This window comes from Heptranchias perlo, unplaced genomic scaffold (assembly GCF_035084215.1).
Source record: "Heptranchias perlo isolate sHepPer1 unplaced genomic scaffold, sHepPer1.hap1 HAP1_SCAFFOLD_990, whole genome shotgun sequence".
Lineage (NCBI taxonomy): Eukaryota > Metazoa > Chordata > Chondrichthyes > Hexanchiformes > Hexanchidae > Heptranchias > Heptranchias perlo.
In genome coordinates, this window is record NW_027140037.1 from 53,478 (window position 1) to 67,265 (window position 13,788).

General features: G+C 55.8%; 1 protein-coding gene across 1 annotated transcript in view; it reads left to right on the top strand.

Moving 5' to 3' along the window:
* LOC137320159 (sarcoplasmic/endoplasmic reticulum calcium ATPase 2-like) overlaps positions 1–13,406 on the top strand; it is a gene marked incomplete at its 3' end in the record, with an annotated part of 54,139 nt that extends 40,733 nt beyond the window's left edge. The window contains exons 8-11 of the mRNA XM_067981898.1: positions 1,654–2,118; positions 4,430–4,518; positions 11,207–11,309; positions 13,275–13,406. Coding sequence (XP_067837999.1) covers positions 1,654–2,118; positions 4,430–4,518; positions 11,207–11,309; positions 13,275–13,406 — 789 coding nt within the window. The remainder of the gene's footprint in view (positions 1–1,653; positions 2,119–4,429; positions 4,519–11,206; positions 11,310–13,274) is intronic.
* Between the last annotated feature and the right edge of the window lie 382 nt (positions 13,407–13,788).

The window sequence follows — 13,788 nt, forward strand, 5'->3', positions numbered from 1 at the left end:
CCCCCCTATATTTGGGTTATATTACGGGGGGTGTGTGTGGGGAACGTGTGATTCGCCCTATATTTGGGTTATATTACGGGGGGTGTGTGTGGGGAACGTGTGATTCCCCCCTATATTTGGGTTATATTACGGGGGGTGTGGGGAACGTGTGATTCCCCCCTATATTTGGGTTATATTCCGGGGTGTGTGGGGAACGTGTGATTCCCCCTGTATTTGGGTTATATTACGGGGGGTGTGGGGAACGTGTGATTCCCCCCTACATTTGGGTTATATTACGGGGGGTGTGTGTGGGGAACGTGTGATTCCCCCTATATTTGGGTTATATTACGGGGGGTGTGTGTGGGGAACGTGTGATTCCCCCTATATTTGGGTTATATTACGGGGGGTGTGTGGGGAACGTGTGATTCCCCCCTATATTTGGGTTATATTACGGGGGGTGTGTGTGGGGAACGTGTGATTCCCCCCTATATTTGGGTTATATTACGGGGTGTGTGTGGGGAACGTGTGATTCCCCCCTATATTTGGGTTATATTACGGGGGGTGTGTGGGGAACGTGTGATTCCCCCCTATATTTGGGTTATATTACAGGGGGGGTGTGTGGGGAACGTGTGATTCCCCCCTATATTTGGGTTATATTACAGGGGGGGTGTGTGGGGAACGTGTGATTCCCCCCTATATTTGGGTTATATTACGGGGGGGGTGTGTGGGGAACGTGTGATTCCCCCTATATTTGGGTTATATTACGGGGGGTGTGTGTGGGGAACGTGTGATTCCCCCTATATTTGGGTTATATTACGGGGGGTGTGTGTGGGGAACGTGTGATTCCCCCCTATATTTGGGTTATATTACAGGGGGGGTGTGTGGGGAACGTGTGATTCCCCCCTATATTTGGGTTATATTACAGGGGGGGTGTGTGGGGAACGTGTGATTCGCCCTATATTTGGGTTATATTACGGGGGGTGTGTGTGGGGAACGTGTGATTCCCCCCTATATTTGGGTTATATTACGGGGGGTGTGTGGGGAACGTGTGATTCCCCCTATATTTGGGTTATATTACGGGGGGTGTGTGTGGGGAACGTGTGATTCCCCCTATATTTGGGTTATATTACGGGGGGTGTGTGTGGGGAACGTGTGATTCCCCCCTATATTTGGGTTATATTACGGGGGGTGTGTGTGGGGAACGTGTGATTCCCCCTATATTTGGGTTATATTACGGGGGGTGTGTGTGGGGAACGTGTGATTCCCCCTATATTTGGGTTATATTACAGGGGGGGTGTGTGGGGAACGTGTGATTCCCCCTATATTTGGGTTATATTACGGGGGGTGTGTGTGGGGAACGTGTGATTCCCCCTATATTTGGGTTATATTACGGGGGGTGTGTGTGGGGAACGTGTGATTCCCCCTATATTTGGGTTATATTACAGGGGGGGTGTGTGGGGAACGTGTGATTCCCCCTATATTTGGGTTATATTACGGGGTGTGTGTGGGGAACGTGTGATTCCCCCCTATATTTGGGTTATATTACGGGGGGTGTGTGTGGGGAACGTGTGATTCCCCCCTATATTTGGGTTATATTACGGGGGGGGGTGTGGGGAACGTGCGGTCCCCCCCTATTCCAGTAACACTCCCTCTCTCCTCCTCCTGACCCCCCAGGGCACCAATATCTCTGCCGGTAAAGCCATCGGTGTGGTTGTGGCCACGGGCCTGAACACGGAGATCGGTAAGATCCGGGATGAGATGGTGGCCACGGAACAGGAGCGCACTCCCCTGCAGCAGAAATTGGACACGTTCGGGGAGCAGCTCTCCAAGGTCATCTCCATCATCTGCATCGCCGTCTGGATCATCAACATCGGACACTTTAACGACCCGGTCCACGGGGGCTCCTGGGTCCGAGGGGCCATCTATTACTTCAAGATCGCCGTGGCTTTGGCCGTGGCCGCTATTCCAGAGGGACTGCCCGCCGTTATCACCACCTGCCTGGCTCTGGGCACCCGGCGAATGGCTAGGAAAAACGCCATCGTCCGCAGCCTGCCCTCCGTCGAGACCCTCGGCTGCACCTCGGTCATCTGTTCCGACAAGACCGGGACACTGACCACCAACCAGATGTCCGTCTGTCGGGTAGGGCCCCTTCCTCACCTCCAACTCTCCTTCATTCTCTCCTCTCCTTCATCCCTGCTCCCTCTCCCCCGCAGTCTCTCCTCTCCTTCATCCTCGCTCCCTCTCTCCCCTCATTCATGCTCTCGCGCTCTCTCTCTCTCTCTCTCTCTCTCTCTCTCCTCACTCCCTCTCACCCTCAATCTCCCCTCTCCCTCATCCTCGCTCCCTCTCTCACCCTCAACCTCTCCTTTCCTTCATCCTCGCTCCCTCTCTCCCCTCATTCATTCCCTCCTTTCCTCTCCCTCATCCTCGCGCGCGCTCTCCCTCACCCTCATTCTCTCCTCTCCCGAATCCTCGCTCCCTCTCACCCTCATTCTTTCTTTCCTCCTCGCGCGTTCGCTCCCTCCCTTGACCCCCGCTCTCTCGAGGGTTTATGCTCCCGATCACTGTCCAGTGACCCCTGGGTTAGAGAGAGGGGAAATCAGCCAGGGTTCCTGCTCCCGATCACTGTCCAGTGACCCCTGGGTTAGAGAGAGGGGGAAATCAGCCAGGGTTCCTGCTCCTGATCACTGTCCAGTGACCCCTGGATTAGAGAGAGAGGGGGAAATCAGCCAGGGTTCCTGCTCCCGATCACTGTCCAGTGACCCCTGGGTTAGAGAGAGGGGAAATCAGCCAGGGTTCCTGCTCCCGATCACTGTCCAGTGACCCCTGGGTTAGAGAGAGGGGAAATCAGCCAGGGTTCCTGCTCCTGATCACTGTCCAGTGACCCCTGGATTAGAGAGAGAGGGGGAAATCAGCCAGGGTTCCTGCTCCCGATCACTGTCCAGTGACCCCTGGGTTAGAGAGAGAAGGAAATCAGCCAGGGTTCCTGCTCCCGATCACTGTCCAGTGACCCCTGGGTTAGAGAGAGAAGGAAATCAGCCAGGGTTCCTGCTCCTGATCACTGTCCAGTGACCCCTGGTTAGAGAGAGAAGGAAATCAGCCAGGGTTCCTGCTCCCGATCACTGTCCAGTGACCCCTGGGTTGGAGAGAGGGGGAAATCAGCCAGGGTTCCTGCTCCCGATCACTGTCCAGTGACCCCTGGGTTAGAGAGAGGGGGAAATCAGCCAGGGTTCCTGCTCCTGATCACTGTCCAGTGACCCCTGGGTTAGAGAGAGGGGGAAATCAGCCAGGGTTCCTGCTCCAGATCACTGTCCAGTGACCCCTGGGTTAGAGAGAGGGGAAATCAGCCAGGGTTCCTGCTCCCGATCACTGTCCAGTGACCCCTGGGTTAGAGAGAAGGAAAATCAGCCAGGGTTCCTGCTCCTGATCACTGTCCAGTGACCCCTGGGTTAGAGAGAGGGGGAAATCAGCCAGGGTTCCTGCTCCTGATCACTGTCCAGTGACCCCTGGGTTAGAGAGAGGGGGAAATCAGCCAGGGTTCCTGCTCCTGATCACTGTCCAGTGACCCCTGAGTTAGAGAGAGAAGGAAATCAGCCAGGGTTCCTGCTCCCGATCACTGTCCAGTGACCCCTGGGTTAGAGAGAGGGGGAAATCAGCCAGGGTTCCTGCTCCCGATCACTGTCCAGTGACCCCTGGGTTAGAGAGAGAAGGAAATCAGCCAGGGTTCCTGCTCCCGATCACTGTCCAGTGACCCCTGGGTTAGAGAGAGAGGGGAAATCAGCCAGGGTTCCTGCTCCCGATCACTGTCCAGTGACCCCTGGGTTAGAGAGAGAAGGAAATCAGCCAGGGTTCCTGCTCCCGATCACTGTCCAGTGACCCCTGGGTTAGAGAGAGGGGGAAATCAGCCAGGGTTCCTGCTCCCGATCACTGTCCAGTGACCCCTGGGTTAGAGAGAGAGGGGAAATCAGCCAGGGTTCCTGCTCCTGATCACTGTCCAGTGACCCCTGGGTTAGAGAGAGGGGAAATCAACCAGGGTTCCTGCTCCTGATCACTGTCCAGTGACCCCTGGGTTGGAGAGAGGGGGAAATCAGCCAGGGTTCCTGCTCCTGATCACTGTCCAGTGACCCCTGGGTTAGAGAGAGAGGGGAAATCAGCCAGGGTTCCTGCTCCCGATCACTGTCCAGAGACCTTTTGCACAGAGATGTGCTCTGGGACACCAGCTGAGGGTACGATTGGTCCTGGAAGTGGGGCTCCAATTGATGGAATCTCCTGATGAGGCATTATACCCAGAAGTTGTGTGTCAAATGGGTGCCTGGTGTGCCCACATGCCCGGCTTTAGCCGGTGACTTTGGAGGGAGGGAGGGAGAGAGAGAGAGCGGGCTGCTCTCCTTCCCCTGCTACTTGCGAGTGACGCACTCCCAATAACGAACACTCCCTCTCCCCTTCCCAGATGTTCATTGTGGATAAACTGGATGGCGACCGCAGCACACTGAACGAGTTCACTATCACGGGATCCACCTACGCACCCGAGGGTGAAGTGTGAGTAACAAGGGATGTCGGGGGGGTTGGTGGGTGGGGGTTGGCGTCCGGGGCACCTCGCTGTAATCACAGTAACAACAGGAGGGGAGTGAAATCTTTCTCCAAACCTACAGGGAAACGCCCAGTGTTACATCCTGCCCTTCCAAAGTTGGGCTCTGCTCAGGGAGAGAGGAATTGTTTTGAGCTGCTCTGTGCATGACGTACTGTCAGACGTAGGTCTGTCACTGGGGGTGGAAGGAGATTCAGTGGTGGGTAGATTCCATGATAGGGGAGAGTGTACAGGGGCTGTGGGAGGAGATTGAATGGGTGGGTAGAGTCTACGATAGGGGAGAGTGTACAGGGGCTGTGGGAGGAGATTGAATGGGTGGGGAGAGTCTGTGATAGGGGAGAGTGTACATGGACTGTGGGAGGAGATTGAATGGGTGGGGAGAGTCTGTGATAGGGGAGAGTGTACATGGACTGTGGGGGAGATTATATGGGTGCGGGGAGAGTGTACAGGGACTGTGGGGGAGATTATATGGGTGCGGGGAGAGTGTACAGGGACTGTGGGGGAGATTATATGGGTGCGGGGAGAGTGTACACGGACTGTGGGGGAGATTATATGGGTGCGGGGAGAGTGTACAGGGACTGTGGGGGAGATTATATGGGTGCGGGGAGAGTGTACACGGACTGTGGGGGAGATTATATGGGTGCGGGGAGAGTGTACAGGGACTGTGGGGGAGATTATATGGGTGCGGGGAGAGTGTACAGGGACTGTGGGGGAGACTATATGGGTGCGGGGAGAGTGTACACGGACTGTGGGGGAGATTATATGGGTGCGGGGAGAGTGTACAGGGACTGTGGGGGAGATTATATGGGTGCAGGGAGTGTGTACAGGGACTGTGGGGGAGATTATATGGGTGCGGGGAGAGTGTACACGGACTGTGGGGGAGATTATATGGGTGCAGGGAGAGTGTACAGGGACTGTGGGGGAGATTATGATGGGCGCGGGGAGAGTGTACAGGGACTGTGGGGGAGATTATATGGGTGCGGGGAGAGTGTACACGGACTGTGGGGGAGATTATATGGGTGCGGGGAGAGTGTACAGGGACTGTGGGGGAGATTATATGGGTGCGGGGAGAGTGTACAGGGACTGTGGGGGAGATTATATGGGTGCGGGGAGAGTGTACAGGGACTGTGGGGGAGATTATATGGGTGCGGGGAGAGTGTACACGGACTGTGGGGGAGATTATATGGGTGCGGGGAGAGTGTACAGGGACTGTGGGGGAGATTATATGGGTGCGGGGAGAGTGTACAGGGACTGTGGGGGAGATTATATGGGTGCGGGGAGTGTGTACAGGGACTGTGGGGGAGATTATATGGGTGCGGGGAGAGTGTACAGGGACTGTGGGGGAGATTATATGGGTGCGGGGAGAGTGTACACAGACTGTGGGGGAGATTATATGGGTGCGGGGAGTGTGTACAGGGACTGTGGGGGAGATTATATGGGTGCGGGGAGTGTGTACAGGGACTGTGGGGGAGATTATATGGGTGCGGGGAGAGTGTACAGGGACTGTGGGGGAGATTATATGGGTGCGGGGAGTGTGTACAGGGACTGTGGGGGAGATTATATGGGCGCGGGGAGAGTGTACACGGACTGTGGGGGAGATTATTATGGGTGCGGGGAGAGTGTACACGGACTGTGGGGGAGATTATATGGGTGCGGGGAGAGTGTACACGGACTGTGGGGGAGATTATATGGGTGCGGGGAGAGTGTACACGGACTGTGGGGGAGATTATATGGGTGCGGGGAGAGTGTACAGGGACTGTGGGGGAGATTATATGGGTGCGGGGAGAGTGTACAGGGACTGTGGGGGAGATTATATGGGTGCGGGGAGAGTGTACAGGGACTGTGGGGGAGATTATATGGGTGCGGGGAGAGTGTACAGGGACTGTGGGGGAGATTATATGGGTGCGGGGAGAGTGTACACGGACTGTGGGGGAGATTATATGGGTGCGGGGAGTGTGTACAGGGACTGTGGGGGAGATTATATGGGTGCGGGGAGAGTGTACAGGGACTGTGGGGGAGATTATATGGGTGCGGGGAGAGTGTACAGGGACTGTGGGGGAGATTATATGGGTGCGGGGAGTGTGTACACGGACTGTGGGGGAGATTATATGGGTGCGGGGAGAGTGTACAGGGACTGTGGGGGAGATTATATGGGTGCGGGGAGAGTGTACAGGGACTGTGGGGGAGATTATATGGGTGCAGGGAGTGTGTACAGGGACTGTGGGGGAGATTATATGGGTGCGGGGAGAGTGTACAGGGACTGTGGGGGAGATTATATGGGTGCGGGGAGAGTGTACACGGACTGTGGGGGAGATTATATGGGTGCGGGGAGAGTGTACAGGGACTGTGGGGGAGATTATATGGGCGCGGGGAGAGTGTACACGGACTGTGGGGGAGATTATATGGGTGCGGGGAGAGTGTACAGGGACTGTGGGGGAGATGATTATGGGCGCGGGGAGAGTGTACACGGACTGTGGGGGAGATTATTATGGGCGCGGGGAGAGTGTACAGGGACTGTGGGGGAGATGATTATGGGCGCGGGGAGAGTGTACACGGACTGTGGGGGAGATTATATGGGTGCGGGGAGAGTGTACAGGGACTGTGGGGGAGATTATATGGGTGCGGGGAGAGTGTACAGGGACTGTGGGGGAGATTATATGGGCGCGGGGAGAGTGTACAGGGACTGTGGGGGAGATTATATGGGCGCGGGGAGAGTGTACAGGGACTGTGGGGGAGATTATATGGGTGCGGGGAGTGTGTACACGGACTGTGGGGGAGATTATATGGGTGCGGGGAGAGTGTACAGGGACTGTGGGGGAGATTATATGGGTGCGGGGAGAGTGTACAGGGACTGTGGGGGAGATTATATGGGTGCGGGGAGTGTGTACACGGACTGTGGGGGAGATTATATGGGTGCGGGGAGAGTGTACACGGACTGTGGGGGAGATTATATGGGTGCGGGGAGAGTGTACAGGGACTGTGGGGGAGATTATATGGGTGCGGGGAGAGTGTACAGGGACTGTGGGGGAGATGATTATGGGCGCGGGGAGTGTGTACAGGGACTGTGGGGGAGATTATATGGGTGCAGGGAGTGTGTACAGGGACTGTGGGGGAGATTATATGGGTGCGTGGAGAGTGTACAGGGACTGTGGGGGAGATTATATGGGTGCGGGGAGAGTGTACACGGACTGTGGGGGAGATTATATGGGTGCGGGGAGAGTGTACACGGACTGTGGGGGAGATTATATGGGCGCGGGGAGAGTGTACAGGGACTGTGGGGGAGATTATATGGGTGCGGGGAGTGTGTACAGGGACTGTGGGGGAGATTATATGGGTGCGGGGAGAGTGTACAGGGACTGTGGGGGAGATTATATGGGTGCGGGGAGAGTGTACACGGACTGTGGGGGAGATTATATGGGTGCGGGGAGAGTGTACACGGACTGTGGGGGAGATTATATGGGTGCAGGGAGTGTGTACACGGACTGTGGGGGAGATTATATGGGTGCGGGGAGAGTGTACAGGGACTGTGGGGGAGATGATTATGGGCGCGGGGAGAGTGTACACGGACTGTGGGGGAGATTATATGGGTGCGGGGAGAGTGTACACGGACTGTGGGGGAGATTATATGGGTGCGGGGAGTGTGTACAGGGACTGTGGGGGAGATTATATGGGTGCGGGGAGAGTGTACAGGGACTGTGGGGGAGATTATATGGGTGCGGGGAGAGTGTACAGGGACTGTGGGGGAGATTATATGGGTGCAGGGAGTGTGTACAGGGACTGTGGGGGAGATTATATGGGTGCGGGGAGAGTGTACAGGGACTGTGGGGGAGATTATATGGGTGCGGGGAGAGTGTACACGGACTGTGGGGGAGATTATATGGGTGCGGGGAGAGTGTACAGGGACTGTGGGGGAGATTATATGGGCGCGGGGAGAGTGTACACGGACTGTGGGGGAGATTATATGGGTGCGGGGAGAGTGTACAGGGACTGTGGGGGAGATGATTATGGGCGCGGGGAGAGTGTACACGGACTGTGGGGGAGATTATTATGGGCGCGGGGAGAGTGTACAGGGACTGTGGGGGAGATGATTATGGGCGCGGGGAGAGTGTACACGGACTGTGGGGGAGATTATATGGGTGCGGGGAGAGTGTACAGGGACTGTGGGGGAGATTATATGGGTGCGGGGAGAGTGTACAGGGACTGTGGGGGAGATTATATGGGCGCGGGGAGAGTGTACAGGGACTGTGGGGGAGATTATATGGGCGCGGGGAGAGTGTACAGGGACTGTGGGGGAGATTATATGGGTGCGGGGAGTGTGTACACGGACTGTGGGGGAGATTATATGGGTGCGGGGAGAGTGTACAGGGACTGTGGGGGAGATTATATGGGTGCGGGGAGAGTGTACAGGGACTGTGGGGGAGATTATATGGGTGCGGGGAGTGTGTACACGGACTGTGGGGGAGATTATATGGGTGCGTGGAGAGTGTACAGGGACTGTGGGGGAGATTATATGGGCGCGGGGAGAGTGTACACGGACTGTGGGGGAGATTATATGGGTGCGGGGAGAGTGTACAGGGACTGTGGGGGAGATTATATGGGTGCGGGGAGAGTGTACAGGGACTGTGGGGGAGATGATTATGGGCGCGGGGAGTGTGTACAGGGACTGTGGGGGAGATTATATGGGTGCAGGGAGTGTGTACAGGGACTGTGGGGGAGATTATATGGGTGCGTGGAGAGTGTACAGGGACTGTGGGGGAGATTATATGGGTGCGGGGAGAGTGTACACGGACTGTGGGGGAGATTATATGGGTGCGGGGAGAGTGTACACGGACTGTGGGGGAGATTATATGGGCGCGGGGAGAGTGTACAGGGACTGTGGGGGAGATTATATGGGTGCGGGGAGTGTGTACAGGGACTGTGGGGGAGATTATATGGGTGCGGGGAGAGTGTACAGGGACTGTGGGGGAGATTATATGGGTGCGGGGAGAGTGTACACGGACTGTGGGGGAGATTATATGGGTGCGGGGAGAGTGTACACGGACTGTGGGGGAGATTATATGGGTGCAGGGAGTGTGTACACGGACTGTGGGGGAGATTATATGGGTGCGGGGAGAGTGTACACGGACTGTGGGGGAGATTATATGGGTGCGGGGAGAGTGTACACGGACTGTGGGGGAGATGATTATGGGTGCGGGGAGAGTGTACAGGGACTGTGGGGGAGATTATATGGGTGCGGGGAGAGTGTACACGGACTGTGGGGGAGATTATATGGGTGCGGGGAGAGTGTACACGGACTGTGGGGGAGATTATATGGGTGCGGGGAGTGTGTACACGGACTGTGGGGGAGATTATATGGGTGCAGGGAGTGTGTACAGGGACTGTGGGGGAGATTATATGGGTGCGGGGAGAGTGTACACGGACTGTGGGGGAGATTATATGGGTGCGGGGAGTGTGTACAGGGACTGTGGGGGAGATGATTATGGGTGCGGGGAGAGTGTACAGGGACTGTGGGGGAGATTATATGGGTGCGGGGAGAGTGTACACGGACTGTGGGGGAGATTATATGGGTGCGGGGAGAGTGTACACGGACTGTGGGGGAGATTATATGGGCGCGGGGAGAGTGTACAGGGACTGTGGGGGAGATTATATGGGTGCGGGGAGAGTGTACAGGGACTGTGGGGGAGATTATTATGGGCGCGGGGAGAGTGTACAGGGACTGTGGGGGAGATTATATGGGTGCGGGGAGAGTGTACACGGACTGTGGGGGAGATTATATGGGTGCGGGGAGAGTGTACACGGACTGTGGGGGAGATTATATGGGTGCGGGGAGAGTGTACACGGACTGTGGGGGAGATGATTATGGGCGCGGGGAGAGTGTACAGGGACTGTGGGGGAGATTGTTATGGGTGTGGGGGAGATGATTATGGGTGCGGGGAGTGTGTACAGGGACTGTGGGGGAGATGATTATGGGTGCGGGGAGAGTGTACAGGGACTGTGGGGGAGATTGTTATGGGTGTGGGGGAGATGATTATGGGTGCGGGGAGTGTGTACAGGGACTGTGGGGGAGATGATTATGGGTGCGGGGAGAGTGTACAGGGACTGTGGGGGAGATTATATGGGTGGGGAGAGTCTATGATAGGGGAGATTATTATGGGTGGGGGGAGATTATTATGGGTGTGGGGAGATTATTATGGGTGTGGGGAGAGTCTGATAGGGGAGAGTGTACAGGGACTGTGGGGGAGATTATATGGGTGGGGAGAGTCTATGATAGGGGAGATTATTATGGGTGTGGGGAGATTATTATGGGTGTGGGGAGAGTCTGATAGGGGAGAGTGTACAGGGACTGTGGGGGAGATTATTATGGGCGCGGGGAGAGTGTACAGGGACTGTGGGGGAGATGATTATGGGTGCGGGGAGTGTGTACAGGGACTGTGGGGGAGATTATATGGGTGGGGTGAGTCCATGATAGGGGAGATTATATGGGTGTGGGGCGAATCTATGATAGGGGAGACTGTACAGGGACTCTGGGTTGAGGGATGTGTCTGTGGTCCAGGACTTCCCTGGTCTCTACCCTGAACCCTGATTTCACCACCAGTGTTAATGACTGTCCTGTGCTGAGTTTATTTTGTTGTTGAACAGATTGCGAAATGGCAGTGCAGTTCGCTGTGGGCAGTACGACGGTCTAGTGGAACTGGCAACGATCTGTGCTCTGTGTAACGACTCGTCGCTGGATTATAACGAGGTGAGAGCTTGTGACTGAGCAGTGACCTCTCTTTCAGACCATGGGAGGCTCCACTCAAACCAGCCACTGCCTCGAGGAGGGGGGATCTCACCCACTCCCCTCACAGAGTGGTCTCCAGCTCTGCTCCCCTCCCAATGCCCTGCCGTTCCCCCTCTGTCAGGGGGGTCTCGAGTCACTGACCTGTGTCTCGACAAAGTGAGTGACTACATGATCAGAGAGATGAGCCCTTCATCCCGTCTGTCTGGGGCTGGGTTTGACCCCCCCCCCCCCCCCAGGTTCCCAGAAGATTCAAGAACTGTCCCTCTAGATTGGGAAATTGCACATGTCACTCCGCTTTTTAAGAAAGGAGAGAGAGGGAAACCAGGGAATTATAGACCAGTTAGCCTCACATCTGTTGTGGGGGAAATGCTGGAGTCTATAATTAAGGATAGGGTTCAGTCGAACACCTCGAATTTTCAGTTAATCAGAGAGAGCCAGCATGGATTTGTGAAAGGTAGGTCGTGCCTGACAAACCTGATTGAATTTTTTGAAGAGGTGACTAAAGTAGTGGTCAGGGGAATGTCAATGGATGTTATTTATATGGACTTCCAGAAGGCATTTGATAAGGTCCCACATAAGAGACTGTTAGCTAAGATAGAAGCCCATGGAATCGAGGGAAAAGTACGGACTTGGTTAGGAAGTTGGCTGAGCGAAAGGTGACAGAGAGTAGGGATAATGGGAAGGTACTCACATTGGCAGGATGTGACTAGTGGAGTCCCACAGGGATCTGTCTTGGGGCCTCAATTATTCACAATATTTATTAACGACTTAGATGAAGGCACAGAAAGTCTCACATCTAAGTTTGCCGATGACACAAACATTGGTGGCATTGTAAGCAGTGTGGATGAAAACATAAAATTACAAAGTGATATTGATAGATTAGGTGAATGGGCAAAACTGTGGCAAATGGAATTCAATGTAGACAAATGTGAGATCATCCACTTCGGATCAAAAAAGGATAGAACAGGGTACTTTCTAAATGGTAAAAAGTTAAAAACAGTGGATGTCCAAAGGGACTTAGGGGTTCAGGTACATCGATCATTGAAGTGTCATGAACAGGTGCAGAAAATAATCAATAAGGCTAATGGAACGCTGGCCTTTATATCTGGAGGACTGGAGTACAAGGGGGCAGAAGTTATGCTGCAGCTATACAAAACCCTGGTTAGACCACACCTGGAGTACTGTGAGCAGTTCTGGGCACCGCACCTTCGGAAGGACATATTGGCCTTGGAGGGAGTGCAGCGTAGGTTTACTAGAATGATACCTGGACTTCAAGGGTTAAGTTACGAGGAGAGATTACACAAATTGGGGTTGTATTCTCTGGAGTTTCAAAGGTTATGGGGTGATCTGATCGAAGTTTATAAGATATTAAGGGGAACGGATAGGGTGGATAGAGAGAAACTATTTCCGCTGGTTGGGGATTCTAGGAGTCGGGGGCACCGTCTAAAAATTAGAGCCAGACCTTTCAGGAGTGAGATTAGAAAACATTTCTACACACAAAGGGTGGTAGAAGTTTGGAACTCTCTTCCGCAAACGGCAATTGATACTAGCTCAATTGCTCAATTTAAATGTGAGATAGATAGCTTTTTGTCAACCAAAGGTATTAAGGGATATGGGCCAAAGGCAGGTATATGGAGTTAGATCACAGATCAGCCATGATCTTATCGAATGGCGGAGCAGGCACGAGGGGCTGAATGGCCTCCTCCTGTTCCGAAAAGGTGAAAGGTCAGTGTCTGGGGCAAGGTTTGCACCTCCCCAGGCCCCCAGAGGGTGAAAGGTGAGTGGGGCCAGGGTTGACCCCAGGTTTCCCGAGGTTGAAAGGTCAGAGTCTGCCGTCGGGCTGAGTTTCCGAGCCAGCGTGGGCGGAGAGTTTAGTGCGGGACCTGTGGTCTCTGAGCCCTGACCTGCCCTTTGCCCTCCCGCCAGGTGAAGGGAGCGTTCGAGAAGGTGGGAGAGGCGACGGAGACGGCCCTGTGCTGCCTGGTGGAGAAGATGAACGTGTTCGACACGAACCTGAAGGAGTTAACCAAGGTGGAGCGGGCGAATGCCTGCTGCTCGGTGAGTGAGGGAGTGAGGGGAGGGAGGGGGGCGGGGGAGGGAGGGGGGCGGGGGAGGGAGGGGGCGGGGGAGGGAGGGGGGAGGGGGGAGGGAGGGGGGAGGGGGGAGGGGGAGGGAGGGGGGAGGGGGGCGGGGGGCGGGGGAGGGAGGAAGGGGGGCGGGGGAGGAAGGGGAGCGAGGGGAGGGAGGGGAGCGAGGGGAGGGAGGGAGCGAGGGGAGGGAGGGGGCGGGGAGGGAGGGAGCGAGGGGAGGGGGGGCGAGGGAAGGGGGGGCGAGGGAGGGAGTGAGGGGAGGGGGGCGAGGGGGGGAGGGAGGGAGTGAGGGGAGGGGGGGCGAGGGGGGGAGGGAGGGAGTGAGGGGAGGGGGGGCGGGGGAGGGAGGA